Below are 23,582 nucleotides of genomic sequence, written 5' to 3' on the forward strand. Positions count from 1 at the left end.
TGTTTTTTATAACTAAAAAATGTTTATTCAATGCATATTACTGTTCCAAATAGAATTTGCTACAGATGGTTCAGTGAAATGGGTATTAGGTGTAATCAATAGTCATTGGAGAGCACAATGAAATATTGATACAATCAAAGCTGTTGTTGTATTCTGCTGAGCAGAAAATGGAAATCCCTTCCTGTGAAGTGTGTGTGTGAATTTGTCCACAGGATTAATTTTAAAGAAAAATTCTGTGTTGGGAACAGGAGTTTAGCCACAGGTAGGTCCTCATTGTCCACTCACACACTTTGCAACCAGACCAATCCTCTCGGGGCTTACCCTGCTCCGCTCTAGCCAGGGTGTGGGGTTGGGGCTTATCCCCTCTTCCCTTCTGTCCTGCTTCTCCCCATTCTTGCCCACCCACACCACTGGGAATTTTTCAGTTTCACCTCTGCCAGGCTGGAAAGGACTTGTTAATTTCACGTGACGCTAACAAGATACTTGCAGCTCTAGTGCTGAAGAGGGAAAGAGCTGTTGTTCCCAAGGTGGGGACTGTAACACAATGGGTCTCATTGCCTGCTGTTCCTGCTGTTCCCTAGGAAATTAATTTTTCCGCTCTGGGGTGCCCCCTTTTGGCTGGTGTCTTGTTCTCTCCAGCAGACCCGCGTCCTCCGCGACGAGAAAAGCCGCTCCGCGTCTCCCTGGTCTGCTGGGGGGGGGGGGGGGCGCTAGCTCCGCATCTCCCTGGTCTGCTGGGGGGAAGCGCCCCACGCGCCGCCGGAGGTGGCGACAGTGGGGGAGGCACCTCGCACTAGCTGCGCCCCCCATTTGTAACTAGGGATCCGACGTAAGTCAGATTGATGTAACCCAGGGACTGCCTGTACCCAAGAAGCTGTGGTGAATTGGGAGACTGTCAAACTCTGCCAAGCAGGTTCCTATGCTTTGAGATTCAAGATGACAGTCTGTCCCACATAGAGGGAGACCACAAAGTAAAGAGGTTTGACATCAGCTTGCTCCACCCAATGCAATTTTTTGTTTTGAGTTAAAAAACCTGACATTCTGAATGCCTAGCACTAATATAAAATTAATTTTTGAACATAAACATGGGATTAGTGCATTTTTTATATTTAATTTACTAGAACTTCCCTGCTCTATGAAATGCTGCTGAATCTGAAGGACTTGTAACAGTGTTCCCTCTAAGCTTTTCTATACACGGGTGGATTTTTTCCATCAGTGTGTGGAATCATTTTTTTTATATGCCCTGAGGCATGTGCTCTACCAATAGAAACAAGAACAACAACAAAACCCCAGTGTTGTTTTTGTTTATTTGTTTCTTTTGGTAGGGCACATGCCTTGGTGGCGCTCTGATAATCAGCTAGGTGGCATTTGAATTTCTCCTGAGTGATCACATAAACACCCAGCTTACAGGGAACACTGGACTTGTATATTTTAGGCCAACTTTGCTATAGAAGATATAGGCCTTGCAATATAGCATGTTCAGGAACTGTCCTGTGCTCCTGCAGAACTCTAGTTATCCCACAGGAGTGGGAAAGACTATAGTTAACTGGAGACTTGTGGGCAATAGGTGAGGAGGGTGTGTGTGAACAAATAAAATTCTACTCTTGTGCATCTTAGGGTATGTCTACACTACCCCGCTAGTTCGAACTAGAGTGGTAATGTAGGCATACCGCACTTGCAAATGAAGCCCGGGATTTGAATTTCCCGGGCTTCATTTGCATAAGCCGGCCGGCGCCATTTTTAAATGCCGGCTTGTTCGAACCCCGTGCCGCGCGGCTACACGCGGCACGGGCTAGATAGTTCGAACTAGCAAGCCATTCCGAACTATCTGTACACCTCGTTCCACGAGGCGTACAGATAGTTCGGAATGGCTTGCTAGTTCGAACTATCTAGCCCGTGCCGCGTGTAGCCGCGCGGCACGGGGTTCGAACAAGCCGGCATTTAAAAATGGCGCCGGCTGGCTTATGCAAATGAAGCCCGGGAAATTAAAATCCCGGGCTTCATTTGCAAGTGCGGTATGCCTACATTACCCCGCTAGTTCGAACTAGCGGGGTAGTGTAGACATACCCTTAGAAGCTGAAGAAGAAAAACTAGATGCACCTGAGTGACAGACTTTTTCATCTTCATTTGCTAAAATGCAAAGAACAAGAGAGAAATGAGAACTTGCACCATTACTGGACAGTTACATCCAAAGGCCATAAAATGAAAGTAAAGAATAAGGCTAACCATATCCAGATTTTTGCAGTTTATTGGATTCCTAGTTTAGCCAATGAAAATGTAGGCTAATTCTGAAGTCAGACACTTTAAACTACATTACAGAATTATGGAAAATAAAATAAAGCAAGATTGTTGCGACAAATAATAAAGTTAAATCAATAAATTTTATATAGAATAAGGTTTTATCAAGTAATGAATTTAATAAACTTCTTTCACAAGAGTGTCACAAAGTACAGATCTTCTCAGGACAGAGTAGAATTAAATACCAGTGCTAAAATAATGGCTTTTTAAATACTGTCCATTATTCATCATGTCATTGTCTTAACAGCTGTGTACAATTGCAACAGTTTGAAAAGCTCAAGGTTTAAGGGATTTCAGTGGGCTACAGAAATGCAAAATGTATACAGTATTGTTGGGAATTTCTTAATTCTGCATTGTCCCCTTCATCTCAGAATTTGGTAGTAATGCAGGCTAATAAGAGCTGAGGTGACCAGAAAAGTTCTGCTTCCTTATTAAGCTGAAAATTAAAATGTCAGAACTTTCCAATATCCAATTGTGCACTCACATCAGAAAATCAAGAATAATTAGATATGATTATGCAGCATTGTGTGGTGTAGGTTTTTCATTATAGAGTCACGATTATTCCTCAGTACCAAGTGAGCAACCTTTTACTAAAAACAGAAGTATACAATACAGTTGAGTGACTAATGCTTTAAATGATGTATGCAGGAACACATTTTCTAAAGAAGTGATTTACTATTTTAGATAAAAAAGTGAACTTAGGCAAAATGTTTGTTTGAACTACCATGAGTCAATATATAATTGATGCAAATTCTCCACTTCTGTTGATCAGTTTGAGTGGCCAACATCTCAAAATAGATCGAAAATATAGTTCAGTTCTACATAACATTATAGTAAACCAGTGCTGTGGCACTGATTTGGTATCAAAAGTGTGATTTCTTATGGACTGAGAGAGAAGTGGTGGTTTAATAGGGTGCCTACTAGCAATTGGGTTTTTTTTAGTTTTGTTTTCCAGGTGGCCTTTCTAAATGGTTTTACAGCTTGGAAAAGCTTGTTACAATCAACACAGACTTAAATAATTGTGAAAACGATTATTTACTCACCTTAATAAAGCAAAAACCTTCAAACAAGTTCGTGAAAATGTCTATAAAAGTGTAGAAAATTCAGGGGGTAGCCAAGTTAGTCTGTACAGGATAAACTTAAAAAACAACAAATAGTCTGGTGCCACTCTAAAGACTAATAAAATATGTAGATGGTATCATGAGCTTTTGTGGGCACAGCTCACTTCTTCAGATGACCAGAGTGTTAGATATTCAGGACCAAAATAAATAGGAGTAAAGGGAGGGAGGTGGAAGAGAAAAAAATGGGAGAGAAAATAAATAGGAGTAAAGGGAGGGAGGTGGAAGAGAAAAAAATGGGAGAAGTGGGAACAAGAAGAGGCAGTGGGTAAAAAATATCAAGAGGAAAGTCCAGCTGGAATGTAATAGGAAAAACAAGTAGTCTATAGGTACCTAAGGGTATGTCTACACTACAGTGCTATTTCGAATTAACTTAATTCGAAATAGTTAATTCGAATTAAGCTAATTCAAAATAACACATCTATACACAAAAATTATTTCGAAATAGCAAAATGCTATTTCGAAATAGCGCGTGCACACTGAGTGGACCCTGAACCGAAGTTAAGGCTGGCAGGAACCAGTGCCGGCAGGGCATCAGGTTAGGACTTAGTGTGTGGGGCTGCTGCCTGAGGCTACCTGAGCTCCGTGTTTAAAGGGATCCTACTCCCACCCCGGACAGACAGTTCTCAAGGTTCTCTGCTTGCTGGTGTACCTCGATGAGGGACAGCAAAGCAGTCCTGTCTTGGAGTGCCCTGAGTGCCCACACTCTGGACACCACAGCACTCGGCCACATGAAGCCAGAGCTGCCTCTGGGCATGCCGGTGAATCTTGTGGGGTCATTGCCATCATCCCGGCTGCACTTGCTGCAGGCTGCCATCCGGGGGGTCCATTGGGGGACTGTCAGGATCCAGGATGCCCTGAGGAAGAGCGTCCACCCCCAGGAGCCCTCAGAGCTACCCCGGTCCTCCCCACCTGGGGCTCGTGCCCCATTCCTCCCTCATGTGCTTCCACTTACCTCTCCCGAGCCCCCGTTCCTGATGTCAAATAAAAGACATGTATGTTCAAAAATAGAAACTGGGTTTATTGAACAAAATGGGGTGGGGGGGGAAGGGGGATGAGCCTCTGGGATGACTGGGAAAAGGAGGTGGGAGAGGGGAAGAGAGAGGGTGGGAGAGGGGTGGGGGAAACCTGGGAGGAGGGAGCTGGAAGGGGGAAACAAGGGGAAGAAGGGGGAGGGGAAGCTCAGAGCTCAGAGTTGGGGGTCTCTCTGGACCAACCTGACTTTCATGCAAATCTGCTCCTGGGTTCGCATGTGGCCTTTGGTGGCCAGGTTGGCAGCTATCCTACCATAGATGGCTGTGTTCCTCCGTCTAGGGCTGAGATCATGGAAGTTGGGGCATCCTCCCCAAACCTGAATAAGGTCCATGATCTCCACCCTGGACCAGGAAGGCGCCCGCCTTCTCCAGCCCCTGTCAGTCTCCTGGGAGCTGGCAGACTGCTCCTGGGGAGCGGTGGAGGGCTGGCTACCAGTGCTTGCTGGCTCATGTTTTGGGGCCACTGCTGGCTCTGGGCTGGCAGGCTTGGAGCTGGCACAGGCTCTGTGGCCAGGGTCTACCCTCTTAATGGCTCCAGGGCTGGGGGAGAGGAGAGTAAGTTTTCCTGGTTGTGCCCAGAGTGGCCACCATAGCTCCCTGGGAAGGGCTGGAGGCCCCCTATTTCGAATTAAGTGTCTACACAGCACTTAATTCAAAATAGCTATTTCAAATTTGGCGTTACTCCTCGTAGAATGAGGTTTACCAAATCTGAAATAAGCGCTCTGCTATTTCAAATTTATTTTGAAATAGCGGTTTGGCTATGTAGACACTATTAAAGTTAATTCGAAATAACTGCTGTTATTTCAAATTAACTTTATAGTGTAGACATACCCTACACTATAGTCAAAAGAGGCAGATAAAGACCATTAATTAGCAAACAACAAATGGTCTGGTAGAACTTAAAGACTAACAAAACATGTAAATGATAGAATCTCATGATTGCTTAATTTCTGTTCACTGTTGAATCTATAGATACTTTTGACAGGATCACTCTCACAGGATGCTTTACTTCAGATTATTTTTTCTTGGTGCAATTAAAGTTTTAGCAGAAAAAACTATATGGCTCAACGTCTCTATAATGATATTTGTACTGAAGATCTCCAGGGCTGGCTGAACAAACTAGGCACCTGCTAAAGCAGGTGTTTGTATAAAATCGGTATTGAAAAATATCAATACAAGGAACTTCTAGTTGAGGACAGGAAATTAGGCAGGAAAACAGCATTTGAAATTAAATTTACTAGTAAATTACTCTTGCTGAAGTCTGTAGCTTGCTGTCTTGCTAAAGATAGCCTTAATAAAGCAATACAAATATATCCAGTGAATTTTCCTCTCTTAGCTTGTCAAAGCACTCTGATTTGTGACCTTAAAATTAATTTCAAGGAAATTGAATTCAGTCATTCTAGTAAAATAGTTTAGAATGTGCTTATGGTTGTCATTGTGTTTTTTATAACTGTGTGCAGTGAATGCCAGTATTTGGAACGAAACATAATGCATGGAAGATGACGTGGCATCATAAAACATGAGTGCAAATATTTGAAGCCCCACTCACAAGCCCAAGCCCATTGAAACCAATCACACTATTTTCACATGGGTTTGCAGGGTTGGGCTTCATATTAGTATCTTTCTAAGTGTAGCAAAAGTTCAGACTTTAAATAACAGCTGTCTCTTTCAAAAGCCTGAAATGAATTGCCACCCATGGTTTCACTCTATGCTATTGATTGTGATTTGAAATTTCAAACATTAATAGTCCCTAGATGCAGAAGAAAAGAGTATCTATTTCCAGTGAAATCTTGACTTTGTACTGTGTTTCAGTATGGAACTTAAGTGAGCTATATGTATAGCTTGTTTTTCAAGAATTGTGTGTGAGCAAAATTCTTGAAAAACAAACCATACATCTAACTTGCACAAGTTCTCTCTCTCTGTGTGTGAGCACAAAAAAGCTTCTATGAAAAAATATTTTAGAGGAAAAAAATAAAATAAAAACGTCCAAATCCAAATGCTGTACCTACATGAAGTTACTTTATTCAAAGTTCAACTTGCCTGCTTCACGCCAGACTTTAAATGACAATAATAGATATATTTTTATGTGTAAAGCTTTTTTTCTCCAGATACTATAGTCTGTATTTCTACTTTGTATACTTGTGCAGATAAAACTGACAGATTTGTAATTGGAGTTACGTATAGTTACTAAAAATCAGAGTGATCCTTCAAGCAGGCTCAAACTTTAAAGGATAAAGACAGACTAAACAGACAAACCCATCAAAATGCCCATGCAACTATCCTCCCTCCCCCACACCCTAACTTGCATTTCAAAATGCTAATTAGGTAGTTAAATGCATGTTTCTTGTGTTTCCATTACTTAATAATTGGACATTTGTCCCAAAAGATTCCAATAGAGATCTCCTTTGGGTAAAACAAAATCGTCATTACAAATAAAAATGTTTCTGCTTTCTATACTGTAGGTTCATTGCACTTTGTGGATAGAAATATTTCACACTGGAAAGCTGGAGAGTATCACTATGAAATGAAAGCATCTGATTCAGTTCTATATTTGTAAGATTGATTTGTGACTGGTACCCTTGCAAGTTATCAGAAGGAATGGCCTGGAAGTTAGAAACAGCAGGACTTGATGGAGTAACAAGTTTGAATTTTGGCAGGGCTGACTTAGCTCTTCATTCATTTTAGCATTCAGGGGTCTTTTAGGGTATGTTTACACTACAAAGTTAGTTCGAACTAACTTTCATAGGCGCTATACTAACGCTCCGGTAGTTCGAATTTAATTCGAACTAACGGAGCGCTTAGTTCGAACTAGGTAATCCTCATTCCACGAGGATTAAGCCTAGTTCGAATTTACTAGTTCGAATTAAGGGCTGTGTAGACCCTTAATTCGAACTAGTGGGAGGCTAGCCCTTCCCAGCTTGCCCTGGTGGCCACTCTGGCCAACACCAGGCAAACTCTACTGCCCGGCCCCGGAGCCCTTAAAGGGCCACGGGCTGGCTACACAGTTTGTGCCAGTTGCAAGGCTGCCAGCACCAGTGCCAGCACACCCAGCAGCTGACACCCATGAGCCAGCCACCCGATGACACCCAGCCCTCCCCCTCTTCCCGGGACCAGCCTGGCGGCTCCCAGGACTCTGCACGGGGCCGCAAGAGGCGGGCGCCCGCGTGGTCTAGTGCAGAGATCGTGGACCTCATCGAGGTTTGGGGGGAAGCCTCCAATGTCCACGATCTCCGCACTAGCCACAGGAACGCGGCTGTCTACGGCCACATGGCTGCCAGCCTGGCTGCCAGGGGCCATCAGCGCAGCCGGGAGCAGGTGCGCTGCAAGATCAAGGACCTGCGGCAGTCCTACTCCCGGGCCTGCCTGCCAGGGGCCAACCCGGAGGCGTGCCCCCACTTTCTGGCTCTGGACCGCCTCCTGGGGGCTCATGCCGTCCCTGCCCCCCGGGACGGGATAGACCCCGGGGCAGAGGGACCGCTCCCAGACACGGAGGAAGAGGAGGAGGAGAAGGAGGAGTCCGAGAGCCAGGAGCCTGCCGGCAGCCTGCCCACGACCCGGGACCCCCGAGGCACCCCACAGAGCCGCTCGCCTGTGTCGTCCGAGGCCGGGGAGGCGTCCACATGTGAGTACCATCGTGCTCCCCTTATGTGTTCGGGGGGCTGGGGCGAGAGGGAGCCCAGGGACCGTGCGCCTGGGCCTTGCCCACCACGGAGCAGCAGCTGGGGATCCTGCAGGGGCCCAGGCCTTGCAGAGGGGAGCTGGGTTTCACACACCTGGGCCCCTGGGGTAATTGACCGCTGTTCTTGTTTCACCACAGCCGCAGCACCTGGGACTGCAGGGCGCACCACCCTGCCTGCAGCAGCCGTCCGCACCCGGGCCAGCAGGAGAGCCAGGAACCAGGAGGAGTACCAGAGGCGGCACCTCCGGTTCATGGAGAAACAGCTCCGTATCCAGGAGCACTGGGTCCAGGAGGACCTGAGGCTGCGCCGGAGGAGCTTGGAGGCACTGGAGGAGCAGGGCCGTGCCCTGCGAGGCCTCTTCCAGAGCCTGCTTGACCGCTTCCCAATTCCTCCTGCTCCGGCTCTCCCTCCTGCACCCCCTGCTCCCCCTCCTGTTCCCCCTCCTGCTCCCGCTCCTGCTTCCTCCACACCCCCCGTCCCTCCTGCCCCACCCTTCACAACCATTCCCCACCGACGCCCCCGGACCCGCAGTGTTGTGAGACAGGAGAGGCAGCCGGACCCCCACCCCTGAGCTTTCCTTTCCCTTCCTCCCTTCCCTCCCCTTCCAGCTCCCTCCTCCCAGGTTTCCCCCTCCCCTCTCCCAACGGATCGGTAGCTGTCCGGCGTGGAGAGCTTCCAGAGGGCGATGGCCACCCGCTTCTGGAGGGGGATGGCGGGCCTCATGCAAGTGTCCCTTCTGCGCAGAGCAGGGGCGAGCCACACGCAGAGCCCCAGGAAGGTGTCCCTCCTCATCCTGAAGTTCTGGGTCCACTGTCGGTCTTCCCAGCACTCCAGGATGATGCGGTCCCACCAATCGCTGCTGGTGTCCAGACGCCAGATGCGGCGGGGCACGCCGGTGCCAAGGCGCCGCCGCGGCTCCTCCACGGCCCCCAGGGCAGCCAGGTGGAGAGGCAGGGGGCTGACGTGCACCAGGTGGTGCCAGGCAGCCTCGAGCCATTGCTGGCAGGCTTGCAGCAGCAAGTCCAGAAAGTGCACCAGAAGGTGCAGGGCGAGCTCTGGCTCCATGTTGCCACCTGTGGCTGCATCCCCGAAGGGAAGCACCGACACAGATGGGCACAGAGACCAATGCTTTGCTGTCCCTCGGCGAGGTTGGCAAGCAAGCAGGAAAAGCTGAGAACCGGCTGTCCAGGGGGGTCCCTTTAAGCATGAGCCTCAGATAGCCTCAGACAGCAGCCACACAACGCAATTACTGACCTGATGCCCTGCCAGAACCAGTTTCAGCCGCCCTTAAATGCGCCCCTGTGTCCAATCAGTGTGGACGCGCTAGTTCGAATTAGCAAAACGCTAATTCGAACTAGTTTTTAGTTCTAGATGTGTTAGTTCGAATTAGCTTAGTTCGAATTAACTAATTCGAACTAAGTTAGTTCGAATTAGTGCTGTAGTGTAGACGTACCCTTAGATACTAAGGTATGCTGCCATCCTTGTGTTGACTCCCCGATACTACAATGATAGATGGGTATAAGCACCTCAGGGTGCCTTTGTTATCAGAATATATGCATTCCTGGTGATTTTGGCATGTTCTAATTTTAGTGTGTTCATTTGGCTGAAATCGTCACAGGTGTATGCATTCAAATAGTCATATTATTCCTGTATGAATATTGTTTGTGCAGCTCTTTGGGACCCTTCAGGTTGAAATATGTTAGCCCATCCAGCCTTCAGGTGCATAGCCAGTACCCGCTGGCCACATGCAAGTTACATCCAGTGGTAGAATTGGGCCTTGTAAATGTAAATTCTTATCACACTTAGTTTTGAATATGCTTTGTGTCTTTACTTAGGTGGATTCATGTGCTTTAATGGAGGTGAATGTGTGCACAGAGGGCTCTGTGACTGCAGTCGATTTAATGCCACTGGATCAAGATGCCAGACAGGTGCGTAGGGAAAAAAAAATCTGTATAGCAGTACAGTCTGTTCAGGGCGAGGTTAAGAATACACAGGCTCCACAGCCACATGGAGACCTTTGCCAAAATACATCAAAGCTCACCATTACTCCCTGTTCTGTGGACAGCCAGTACACTAGCAGAGCTGGAGTTGCACAACTCCTGGCCACTGCCTGCTTTCCTGCTCGCCTTGGGGTTTGCTAACACATAACTAAAGAGTTGAAAATGTTAGCTCATATCTCTTCCACTCTGAGTGTTGCAGGTGTCCTGCAACAGTGTTTTTTAAACATTACTGTTTGGTCAAAAAAAAAAAGTTAATGCTATTCAAATTTTTCTCATTTTGTCTGCCTAGTGTACAACACAGGTGCTGAAAGGGATAACATATGCCGTACGTGGGGTCAATACCATTTTGAAACCTTTGATGGACTCTACTACTATTTCTCTGGGAAATCAACCTATGTTCTTGTGAGACAGAATGAAATAGATGAACAGAGTTTCTCTATACAGGTGGGATACTGCTTTTTAAATTCAGTTTCATACTGTTATTGGCATACAAATAACTTATGCGTTTAAAGTGGGAAAATGATCTGTAGACATGTTACAAGGTTGTCAATGGCATTGGCTTATTCAGGCATAATCAGGTGAGGTGGTGAACACCACAGGTGGATGAGGCACCCAGTTCAATAGGGAGCAGGATACTAAAGTCTTCTTGGACATAGTCAAGAAGGGCACTGACCAGCACAGCAGCACTCTCTTCCTTAGCATCGCCGTGTGTGTCTGTATATGTGTGTGTAGGTTCTGGGATGGGGGTTGCGGTGTCTGGAAAGTGAGCTCGCCCTGCACTCATCCCACAGTGGCAGCTTTTGTCTTGGGAGCGGGATCTGAGTCTGGCTCCCCACTCTGCGTGATGTGACCTGGTGCATGGGGTCACAAATACCACTCAGATTTGGGGTTGTTAGAGTCATGATTTCTGTGGGTGCAATTGAATGGAAGAACAACAGCACAATCTGCCAGGTTACAATCCCACGCACTCATATATGGCCCAGCTCAGTGAGTTCCACAATTTCCAGTTGTAGTACTCACCATGGTATAAGGTTACATAACACCAAATAATCAAACTTATTTTAAGTCCTACAATATAACTGCACAGGTTGAATCTCCCAAATCCATGACTCTCTGGTCCAGCAACAGCTGTGGTCTGGCAGGGCCAGGGATTTTTCTGGACTAAAGAGCCCTGGAGCAACGCATGGGCTAGGGGAGCCCCAGATGGGCCAAGTGGTGTCTGGGGAGCCTCTGCCCTGGCCTGATACCCCCAGCCAGGGAGCCCCATCCCCAGCCAGGGAACCCCCAGCATCAACGGGGCCAGGTGGTGGCCAGGGAGCCCCAGCCAGGGAACCCCCAGCATCAATGGGGCCAGGTGGCAGCCTGAGATCTCCCGCCCATGCCAGGGAACCCCTGTCAGTAGTGGGGCCACGTGGCTGGGGAGTCTCAGCCTTAGCCAGGGAATTCCTCCCCGCCGCTGGGTAGCCTTGGCCAGGAACCCCAGGAAACCTCCAGTGACAGCGAATCTGGGGTGACTGTTAGCCTCCACTGGGCAACCCCTGGCTGAAGCAGGGCTGGTGAAGGCAGGTGACTGGAATTCCCGGCGGCAGCAGGATGGCCCTAGTAATGGGGCAGGTGATAATTAGAGGTGATTAGAGGTGATAATTGGGGAAGCTATCTTTGTAATGGGTAAGGTAGTTGGGGTCTTTGTTCAATCCCCCTGGAGAGTGTCGAATTTTAGCATGAATGACATACATCTGCACTTGAAAGGGAATTCTCTGAACTGTCATTCGTGCTAAAATTTGACACTCTCCGGGGGGGATTGAACAAAGACCCCAACTACTTTACCCATTACAAAGATAGCTTCCCCAATTATCACCTCTAATACCATTAGCTCACACACATCTACCTTTCCCCACCCCTAATATCATTAACTCACTGGCATTCACCTTCCTTCTGCCCCCCCCCCCGCATCTCCCTTCTGTTCTGAAATGTGATTTGTCCTTTTCATATGTGTTCATTTTTTTAATTGTATCCTTTGGTATATATGGTTGTGGCTATTTTCTTCCACTATTTGATCTGAGGAAGTGGGTCTGGCCCACGAAAGCTCATCATCTAATAAACCATCCTGTTAGTCTTTAAAGTGCTACATAGTCCTGCATTTTGCTTCAGCTACACCAGACTAACATGGCTACATTTCTGTTACTAATTTATTCTGTTTTTCCTGTATCTTTGATTTGATCTCTCTTCATATATGCTTTACCAATTTTTCCAGCCCTTGGTCTCCTTTCCCCATAGGTATGTCACTGCTATATTTTTGTCCTGTGTTAGTGCATTGCTGTTGTTTCCAATGGCTACACACTAGAGAAAATAGTAATTTTACCAAGTCATTTTGTCAGCTGCAACTTCTGTAATCACCAGTTCCTATTATTAGCATTACATCAGAAGTAAAAATGGCTTTGCACATAGACATTCTTTGCATATGTATAGTCTCAGAGTCTGGAGAGAAGTTGATAGTCAAATTAGGCCTGGTCTACCTCTGAAACTTAGACTAGGGTGCTCAGGGTCATGAAACATTTTGCACCCTTTGGAATGTAATTAAGTTGGTTTAACTCCTACTGTAGATGCAGTTAGATCAGTAGTTCTCAACTCGTTTCAGTGCACGGACCACCAGGCCAATCAAAACATTTTCGTGGACTACCTCCTTTTTGACATGATAAAAAAGAGCAGACAACGAACATTTTGGTTTGAAATTTATTTCTTACTAACAGATTTTTGGATTCTCTTCTCACTGACAAGCTTCTCAGTGTTTGGAGTGGTACTTGATAATGCACAATGAATATCGTTTTCCACTGCAAGTCGATTCCTCTGTTTGGACTTAACGTGCAACAAACACGAAAATCCAGTCTCTCTCATATAAGTTGATGCAAATGGCAAAAGAAATCTGACTGCATCTGCTGACAGATTTGGGTAACTCCTGGTCACGCTGGCCCAAAATTTCTCTATGGCAGACTGCTGGTATATGTCTTGAACCACAAAATCATTTTTCAGATCCAAGAGTTCCTCCTGCAGATCCTTTGGAACACTATTAACATCAGTCGTAAACGGATTCCTGATGAAAGATAATCCATCCCTAGTCCTGCCCACCTCCGGAAAGTATCGTTGGAATTCATCTTGTAGCTTCCATAAATGAATTTGTGTCCGAATGGCTTCCTTTTCCCCGAGCATGGCATCCACATATGGAAATTGAACCAAATTATTACCTTCAACTCTTATGATCCAGAGTTCCAATTTATCAAGAAAAGCCTTGATGATGCTTTGGTTAGAGAACAGATTTGCACCTTTCAATGCAGCTGAAGATTCAGTTTGTTCAAGATTCCAAAAATATTGACAAGATACGCAAGTTCTAAATTTGACTGCGTCATCACATTTTGGAATTCCTCTTTCCCTTGATCCTGGAGAAATAAACCCAACTCCTCTCTCAACTGAAAAACTCTGAGTACGTTCCCTGCTGACAACCACCATGCAGAAGTGTAGAACAGCAACACATCAAAGTCGGAACCCATGTCTAGGCAAAATCTTTTGAAAGAGCCTGGTGTTCAGAGCCAATGATTTGATGTGATTCACCACTTTCACTGACCCTTTGAAAACAGTATTCAGTTGATTAGACAATGTTTTTGATGTCAAAGCTTCCCTATGAATGAAGCAATGAACTCCGGTTACCATTGAAGCGTGCAGTTTCACCAGCGTTTGGAAGCCCGATCTTGAGCCCAACATGGTGACAGACACAAGATTTACCCAATCCAGACCATGTACTTCAAAGAAATTGTTAACAATTTCCATCACATCCTGAGCCTTTTTTGGTGGTATCAAAAGTCTTACAAAAAAGAAACTTGTCTTTGAAGTCTCCCTCAACCACATATCGTGCTGAGAGCACAATATGACATTGGTCAATTCATCCAATTGTATGGCAAACAATGGAGACTTCTTTATTTGATCCACAACTTGTTCACTGATGTTCTGTGATATCTCATTTATCCATCTCGATACCTTGTCGTTAGAGACAGATTTATCATTCAGCTTCCTTGCTGCTTCCTCGCCAAGAACAAGCCGCACCATCTCATTTGCACAGGGTATGCAATGGTATGAGGATTCTTGGCCTGTACAACTTTGTATGCAATAATGTAGGAAGCATGCACTGCATTGCTTGTCTTATTGTAGAATGCACTTATTGAGTTGAGGCACTGCTGTTTCAGACCTGATAACTGCCACTCACAATAATCTTCATCCTTTTGCAACAATTTGGGGTGACACTTTTCGAGATAGAGTTTCAGCTTAGCCGACTTCATTGAGTCATTCCCCAAGACTTTGAAACAAATAACACATTGAGGCAAATCCACGCCTTCTTTTTCTTGACAAGTGAAGCCGAATTTGATGTAGTTCTCTGAATACGTGCGTTTGACATTTCTTTCTGTCGTTGCCATTATAAAAAAACTACACCAAACCTGTAAAACAGCACATGTAGCACAGGACGAACGACACAGCAACCACTCAGCACGACGGCGGCAACTACACTGACGCTCAGAGCCTCAGACAGAAGTTACTGGCAACACAAAGCAGTTGCGTCCTAGGTGATGCTATGGATGACGCACCGTGTGCTTGTGAACACGGCATAAAACAATCTAATGGCAGCACCTGCTCATGCCATGTGACTTTGGACAGTGTTCCTGTGGACCACTGAAAAAGTCACCATGGACCACCAGTTGAGAACCACAGAGCTAGGTTGATGGAAGAATTCTTCCATCAACCTATCTAATATCTCTTGAGGGTGTGGATTTACTACAGTAATGGGGAAAAACTCTTTTCATAGGCTATACAATGCTACAGTAGTGTAACTGCAGTGCTGTCTATCATGTTTTGTGGCAGTCTTGGGGAAACTCAGGACTGAAGACATGGAGACCAAACTATCCTTTGAGATCATTGCTAAAACTTATGATTGGAGCATAACATATTAGTTGGGTAGCATAGGGAATGTGGATAATGTTATTAAAAGTATAACTTCTCAATAATATTATTTGGCAGGTTAACAATGATCCAGAATGCAAATCTTCATCCTATTCTTGTGAAAGGTCGATTAGCCTATTCTTTTCTGGAGATGAAGAAATAAAGTTGAGCAGTGAGGTCACCTACAAAGGACTTGGGTAATTATATTCATGTTTATTGTAGAATGTTTTGTTTTTATAGTGAATCAGTTCTCATGACATTGTTTACATCTGTGTGGATATACACAGCACCATTTATTGGCAGCTAAAAGGCAAATATATCATGCATATTGATGGCAACATTTTTGCATTTTACAAAATCGTGCACTAGGAGAATGACATTTAAACTGTCGTGAGGTATTAGAGGCTAACATTTCCGTATTCATGATTGGAGCTGGATGCAAATCTGATATTACTTCCCTGCTTTCTGTTGAATTACTCCAGATTTACATCAGAGTTACTCAAAGCACAGTTTCTCTCAAATATATAAGGAAGACATTAAATCACTGAGTAATAATTCCTTTACATGGAGATTTTTTTTTCATTTTAAATATAAAAATTCTTTGCTCTTTTGTCTTTTACTATACTTGCCACACAGAATACAATTACCCCGTGCTATAGGGAATGTACATATCCAAAAACTAGCTGAGTACATCCTAGTTAGACACCAGTATGCCTTCACTCTGGCTTGGGATGGTACATCTGCAGTCTATATTAAATTGACGCCAGACTATTTGGACAAAACACGTGGGTTATGCGGAAACAACAATGCTGTACTGCAGGATGATCTTGAGACGAGTTATGGTGAGTATTTATATTTATGTGTTGTGGTGTAATATAAGTTTGCTACAGTTCACCTTACTTTTCAAAAAGTAATTTCTTTCAATGTAGTTGTGATGGTAATCTTAATTGTCTTTAAAAGTAGACCTGTGTTTGAAATAAAAATAAGATATTGTAGTACTTCTGTCATGTGTTATCTGTAAAGAGATTTGGGTTGAATATGGTCTCCAGGATTAGGGGCCTTTTCAAAATAAACCAAACATTTAGATGGAGCACCCAGCTAGAGCTCTATTCATACTTGGGGGTGTAGGAATCTAAAAAGTAGGTAGGTTTTTAGTTTTGATAGTTTTTCCTCCTGTGTACGCTTCTGTGTAAGTTTACACAGGAGTCTCTGGCAGCCTGAAGCACTACTACTATTTATGAGGAGGGGTGTAAGTCAATATATAATTAAACTTCCACACATAATGAAAGGAAAACACCACCAATTCAAATAGTATGGCATTTAATTTAAACCAAGATTTTTCACTAGTGATTTCAGACCCTCAGTACCCGATATGAGACACCCTCTAAGGTCTACATTCTCTGACGTGGGTGTATATTACTTTTGGAAAATCAAGTCAGTTTGAAGTGTGTCAAGTTTAAATCATTAGTCATTTTTGAAATTATTGCCCTTAAGCTCTTTGTGTCCCATTATCTCCAAAAATAAAAACGAAGATACTATTTCCATGCCTGTAAAGTGGGCTTTCAAGTTTAGTGCCTTATTGCAGAGTGTAGCCTGCAGCTGCCTTCTCCCAGCTGGCTCTTTAAATTACCATCACCCAGCTAGAGGAAGAATGAATGCTGAGTCAGAATCAGTTTCAGCCCTTGCCTCGTGACACAATTTATTGGTTAAAGCAAAAGTATAGGCAAAATACCCATATAAAATATTTCCTCTGCTGAACATGGGAAGTAGTTCCTGCAGGCTTTCCCACTCGCCTGCCTTTGACATTCTAACTCCTTACCTGGACCCAGGGACTCCTTGTTATTCTCAGTCTCCAGATCACCTTCCTGGGAGTTCTATATGTTCCATGCCACTTGGTTCTTTCTCTTAATCCATGGTAGGATTAAGGCTTCCTGATTCCTGCAGCTCACTTTTCAGGTCATTTGCCTGAGAGACACCAGCTAGAGGGGCTATTTCCTGAGCTCCAGGACCTACAAAAAGACCTCCTAACTAGCTGAGGTCTTGCTGGTCATTAGAAGGACCTTCAGGCTATCATCTTACCTTGCAGCCTTAGGTGGGAGGCCACTAGATAGTCACAAGAGGGGCTGACCCAGCTCTTAAAGAGAGTCACACTGTTGACATGGTTGTTAAGATCTGAGGTTGGGGCGGAACAGGCTATGCAAATGTACCAATTATTGTTCTGTATCAAACTGATGCTTTAATATTTGTGTATATTTCTTAGGAAAATTGACTGAAGACATTGCAGAGTTTGTAGAGAGCTGGAGGGAAAATCGTCCACTGGGCTCTCCTGACTGGGATAATTCTCTTAACTATGAGCCGCCCTGCTTGACCCAAAGCCAAGACTCTTTACAGGTTTGAATCAAAATTAATGAGGAGAATGTCCGTCATTCCTGTACAGTCTTGACCACTAAGGGAGAGTAGAGCTGCTGCCTCATGTGCCCTTTGCTGAAGGAATGTTGTGGTGTGGAACAGGACTCCTCGCTCTCCCTACTCACTGTTCACTGCAGCCTACTTTGCTACCTGATTCTACCTTCTTACTTCTGTGCAAGGCGGTAACAGTGCTGGGTTGGGGGAGCATGGCTTGTTCTACCATCTCTTTTCCCTTAGTACTGAGAGTGCAGGATTTAGTCAATAAGCTTTAGTACCAGGGATGAACTTTATGTTGATGTTCTTTAGTTGGTGTCATCTAGTTCCAAGGTGCATATTTTTGACTGGACATTGCCCCAAAGACACTGACTCTGCATAATTTGAAAGGGGTTCGGCTGCTAAATGGAGTGGATCTTTAATGTGCTTTTATCATCTGCCTTCTCTTTATGTTTCTAATTTACCGGTAGTCCTTAATCTTCTGGCACTTTCTGCTGTCTTCTCATAACAGAACCTGCACCCTGGCAAGAAGGCCAGCAGATTCTTCTAGATCTGGTGCCAAAACAATTACTTAAAGAGATTTCAGCATTTCTCTCACCACAGGGGACCAAAATTTCATCTCTGTAACCAAGGAAGAAAAGCTCTGTGACATTCTTGAGCAATATTTTTTCAGTTATACAAGTGAACCGCAGCACACCAAAGGGCCAATCCTGGACTCCTTTAGTAAAATTATTTTTTTCTGAAAAAGAACTGCAAGAAATAACCCTTAAGAAAACAGAAATGAAAGTGCATCATAGATGGCAACAATAAGGGCTTAGCTGTCATCTCTTTACCTACCCAAATTCCAGTATTTCCCCCTCTAAATGATGTGTTATGGGGAAGCCCTCCAAGATGAAATATTTTGCACCAGAAGCCAGTGACATGACTTGAGAGGTTACATTTTTATTGTGATGCATTGTATTGTGTATTTGAATTAACCTGTAGGCTGGGTGTCTTCAGCAAGGATATGCCGGAACTTGCTCACTAGTCTGACAGAACCAGGCTGTATTGACCAAAGAGTACTGTGTACTGTAAAGCCTGAAGGAATATTTGAGAGAGGTTTGCTGGCCCTTTTAAACTCACTGACTTAAACTTTGAAGTTTCAGGGGGTAGCTGAGTTAGTTTGTACAGAAAAAAAAAAGTCTGGTAGCACTTTATAGACTAACAAAACATTTAGACGGTAGCATGAGTTTTTGTGGGCACAGCCCACTTCTTCATATGACCGGAGTTTGAATGCATTCAGAATCAGCTCTAACACAGAGTCAAAGGTTCTCGTCATGGTTCATGTCCTGTGATTATACAGACAATAACAGATAGCACTGAGGAGTCAATATTGTGATAAACTTAGGCTGGAGAGCAGCCTTATAGAGAGAAATTTGGGGCCCTGGTACATCATGTTGGCTTCCCCCTTTCTTCATCCTGAGTTTAAGGTGGGGTTCTTTGGGTGGTGTGAGGAGGAGATCTGAGCTAAGGCCCTGGTACAATCCCCCTCCCTTTTTCTCCCTCTCTTGCTAGCCCTGATGGGGAGCAATGTGCTACAAACCATTTTCAGTTGCTGAGAAGAAACTGTTTCCTAGCCTGAATGCTCCACATGTTTTGCTTTTGCACTGGGTGCTATGCTGATTATGTTTTTAAGAATATTCCTTTCACTTCAGCAATCTTTCTTTTTAGAAGGCATATGCTCTGTGTAACACACTACGGTGGCCCCCATTTGAACAGTGTCATGATTATGTGAGTCCTTTTCCTTACATGGCCAGCTGCACCAATGACCTCTGCATGTAAGTAAGCATTTTTTGATAATTGAAAAGCTGGTAATGACATTTTCTTCTCCAGAACACGTTTCTGACGCTTCAGTGAATGCCTCTTTCTGCATAACTCTTTGTATTTAACAGTTTTTGTGATGAAATAAAATGGGCCTGCTTTTATACCCATGTACTATCGCAGACGTCAGTGGAATTAGTCTGTTACTCTGGTTTAAATGAGAAATGCCTCAGATCCAATAACTTTCACGTAGTTTTAAATTACCCAATTTATCTGTCTTCAAGTGTGTCTGTACTTTACTGCACATTATATGCTGTATTCAGTATGTTGTATTCTAATAGCACAGGATTGCTGAATGAATAAGCATATACAAAAAAACTTCCATAAACATGTTAGTCCAATAACAAAAAAATCAATGATTAAAAAAAAACACCCTCTACATTCTCTGAAGATTAGTCTGTCATCTGGCAACCTGATGCATTGTTTGTCTGAATTGTTCTGACTATAATTTAAAATGCAAGATTGCTGGGCAAAGGCAGTCATTTGCATCCTATACCATGATGGCCCTCATAATGTTTTCCTCTTGTTCCCTTCATCTTAATTTTTCTGAGAGAATTTCTTCTCTTTGTTAAAAATCAAGAACTGATTCTCCTCTCACTTTCATTACTTTTGCATTGCTATTGATTATACTGGCGTTGTTCTTGATTTATATGAGTATAATTAAAATCAGAATGAGGCAAGTACTCTCCCAAGTGGGGTAACATGTTTTATTCATTTAAGACCTTTAGGTTGTTTAACTAACAGAGTATTTTGAAATGTTATTACTTATTAATATAAATTCAAATACCTGAGCATATATATTGTTGAAACAATGCAAGAGAATGAAATATTTATGAAGTTATGGATGCATATTTATATGATGATAGGGAGAAATTAAGGTCATGCCCATTTTTTATTTGTATAAGGTCAGCAGCTGATAATTCAACTTGGTGTCGAGCATTAACTGAATATGCCAGGGCCTGTGCTCATGCAGGAAAACCCCTTCATATGTGGCGGACACACTTTCAGCAATGTGGTATGTATGTTGTTCACATACTCTGAATATTTCCCTATAGCTGAACTTTGATGAGATAGATCTGCATGTCTTTCTTCCTATTATGGTTCAATGTGTCTTTCACAGGCAACATAGAACTGGCTGCACTTCAGTGCTATATGAACTTCACTACTTCTAATTTTTGCACATTTAATCTGCATTTAAGGAATGTTCATTATGCCAGATTCCATATAAAAGACTGTCATAAATTATGAAGCATATGTTCTTTAATAACCTTAAATATTTAAAATGTATCATCCTGCTAGAAATATTGCCGGTATTTTTCAGAAGATTGTGCATCTTATCTATTGTAAACTTGCTGTCTCCGATGTCGTTTAATACTTGTTTGATTTTTGAAATGTAAAAATTGCTTATTCAGGTAGCACTTGGATAAACCTTCACAATTCAGAACATCAGATTTGATAGTTTAAAAAGTAAAATATATGAAAAAGTATGAATCATATTATCTTCCACTGAGGTGGTAGCATAATGCCTTTTCATTTCTCAGCTTGTTTCATTTTTCAGTTATTACCTGTGAAGAACATTTAATCTACAATGAATGTATCGACTGTTGCCCAGTTTCATGTCAGCAAAAAACACAGTGTATTGACAGTGAACTTCCCTGTGTCGATGGATGCTACTGTCCAGATGGTAACACAGCCTTATTTCTCAAACTTGTTTTATCCTATGGCCAAAATTTGCCTTCCAATATGTGTGTAAGCCTTGGAAAAACTAAATGGGAACCAGACTGAGGAGGCAATCTGGGGATCTGGGCACATACTTGCATGGGGGACTCACCATGGCTGCTACCTCAACAGGAGGAGCTCTTCTCCCCGGTACTGAATGCAACAAGTAATCAGATGGAACCACTCTACAACAGGAGCAACAGAGATCCACCCCTGCATGAGAGGCACTGGTTTGCTTCTGTATTGGTTTTGGAGCTAGGCATCTTCCTCCCTGGTTCTAGTGGCTGCTGGTCATCTCTCTGCTAGATGCTGTCTGTGCACTTAGGCAGACATCATGGCATTGGTTACACTCAAGTCACAATTTCAAGCTCTCTTTTGCAACCATAAAGGCTAGAAATATAGGGTATGTCTACACTACCCCGCTAGTTTGAACTAGCGGGGTAATGTAGGCATACCGCACTTGCAAATGAAGCCCGGGATTTGAATTTCCCGGGCTTCATTTGTATAAGCCGGGCGCCGCCATTTTTAAATCCCGGCTGGTTCGAACCCCGTCCTAGGGCCTAGTCCGAACTACCTAGTTCATGCCGCGTGTAGCCGCGCGGTACGGGGTTCGAACCAGCCGGGATTTAAAAATGGCGGCGCCCGGCTTATGCAAATGAAGCCCGGGAAATTCAAATCCCGGGCTTCATTTGCAAGTGTGGTATGCCTACATTACCCTCCTAGTTCGAATTAGGAGGGTAGTGTAGACATACCCATACATATTATTGGCTTTTTTAATGAAAGCTGAGATTCTGCTTGTGCTGAGAGCTGGGATCCAAGATGTGTCCCTATTGGTATAGAATCTGTTTCTTAAGTCAGCCTTGAACACATATCTAACGGCAAAATTTTGTCCCTATTGTCCATTTGCCACTGCCCGTTATTGAGTATGTAATGCTGTCTGGAAGGGGACAGATCAAACGTAACAGTGATACTCCATGAATCTTAAAAGAGATGCTTCTCAGTAATTCTCAGTAATGGCATGTAAGTGCAATCATCTCTGTTAGCTGCTTAGTTTCCAGTGGGCTATAGTGCTATGGGTTCTGGTACTAGAATAGTTATAATTTAAGTTAGTTATTAAATGAACAAAATATTCAGCAACCAATGAATAAAATGTCTGACTAAAAGCCAAGATGTCAGTGGGTGCTTGACATTATGTTCTCAGATCCATAAGCAGTGTGACTTTCAAAGATACTAAATTTTAACCAGCACCCCTCAGTGACTTCAGTGTATCACCAACAATCAAGGGATTGAAGCTAATATTTTTAATAATTTTGTTTTTCAAGATGAAAGAAACTTCAAATTATACTAAAATATTTTCTCTACAGGGATGTCTGTTTTATAGTTAGACAGACAAAGTGCCAGTCACCATTAATGAAGCTCATTCACATTTATTTCATGTTGAATTATTCTTTCTAGGTCTAATTTATGAAAACAAATTATGTGTCAAGCCTACAGAATGCCCTTGTGATTATCATGGAAGTTTCTATAAAGCAGGATCAGTGGTTTATGAGGAGTGCAATAACTGGTTAGTTACTTCCCTTTTTATACTCCATACTTGATTTAATAATTTGATCATGAGACAAAAACAAACCCTTTCTTAAATCCCTTATCTTTCTAAAAATAGTCAATTTGTATATAATGTATTTTGTGTGATTAAGAAGGGACAGTGAATGCACTTTTCTTTCCACTTATAAAAAGGCAGATCAGAAAAATTGAGCAGATAAATGTTAACAAATGAAATAAACTGAGAAATTTGGTACATAATCGAGTATGATTTTCTGTTGATGTAACTTGGCACAGTTCTGTGGGCTTCAGTGGAGGTTTGTCAATTTAATACTATGAGAAAAAAATTAGCTCAAACCCAAGTTTAGATAAACTGTAGAAACTCAAGGTAATTGTCAGACATCTTGTTTTATACTTTAAGATAGTCGCAGATGTCCTTGTTTAATTTTTGTAGTGTTGTCAACATGGCTTTGAATCTAGAAATTTCCTAGAGCTGATGCTTGACCTCTTGTCTTATGACTGTGGACTCTGTCTCTGACCAATAGGTCTGCTGCCCACTACTCACCCCTGGCACAGCCAGAGCTACTCCCCTCCTTCTGCAATCTATTAGGCAGCAAGTGGGGGAGCTGCTAAACTGCTTCAACAGGGAGCAGAATATCTGCTCGTTAATATCTGGCTCATAATAATGGAGCTGCTTCTGGAGTGCAGTAGATGAGTGTCCCCTAGCTGTGCCTTGTGGTCACAAAACTGACTCAAAGGTTTCAATTAAACTACAGTCCTTTTATTAACAGGATTGTTCCATGTTTTTTACCTAAGTAATAAGGAGAGGGGATCAAGTTCAGATTAAAACAAAAGGAATTGACCTGAACTTCTGTATCAAGCACATCCAAAAAGTTCAAGTAAAGTCTGGATAAACAGCCACATTTTTCAAGTGATTTGATCCAA

General features: G+C 43.5%; 1 protein-coding gene across 1 annotated transcript in view; it reads left to right on the forward strand.

Annotated features, from left to right (window-relative positions):
- OTOG (otogelin) overlaps positions 1-23,582 on the forward strand; it is a 177,817-nt gene that overhangs the window by 13,476 nt on the left and 140,759 nt on the right. The window contains exons 5-13 of the mRNA XM_075928087.2: positions 9,966-10,058; positions 10,420-10,574; positions 15,192-15,310; positions 15,750-15,955; positions 17,374-17,504; positions 19,227-19,333; positions 20,282-20,391; positions 20,935-21,060; positions 22,551-22,659. Of these exons, the coding sequence (XP_075784202.2) occupies positions 9,966-10,058; positions 10,420-10,574; positions 15,192-15,310; positions 15,750-15,955; positions 17,374-17,504; positions 19,227-19,333; positions 20,282-20,391; positions 20,935-21,060; positions 22,551-22,659 (1,156 nt within the window). The remainder of the gene's footprint in view (positions 1-9,965; positions 10,059-10,419; positions 10,575-15,191; positions 15,311-15,749; positions 15,956-17,373; positions 17,505-19,226; positions 19,334-20,281; positions 20,392-20,934; positions 21,061-22,550; positions 22,660-23,582) is intronic.

The sequence above is a fragment of the Pelodiscus sinensis genome, chromosome 5 (genome assembly GCF_052426305.1).
Source record: "Pelodiscus sinensis isolate ZL-2025 chromosome 5, ASM5242630v1, whole genome shotgun sequence".
Lineage (NCBI taxonomy): Eukaryota > Metazoa > Chordata > Testudines > Trionychidae > Pelodiscus > Pelodiscus sinensis.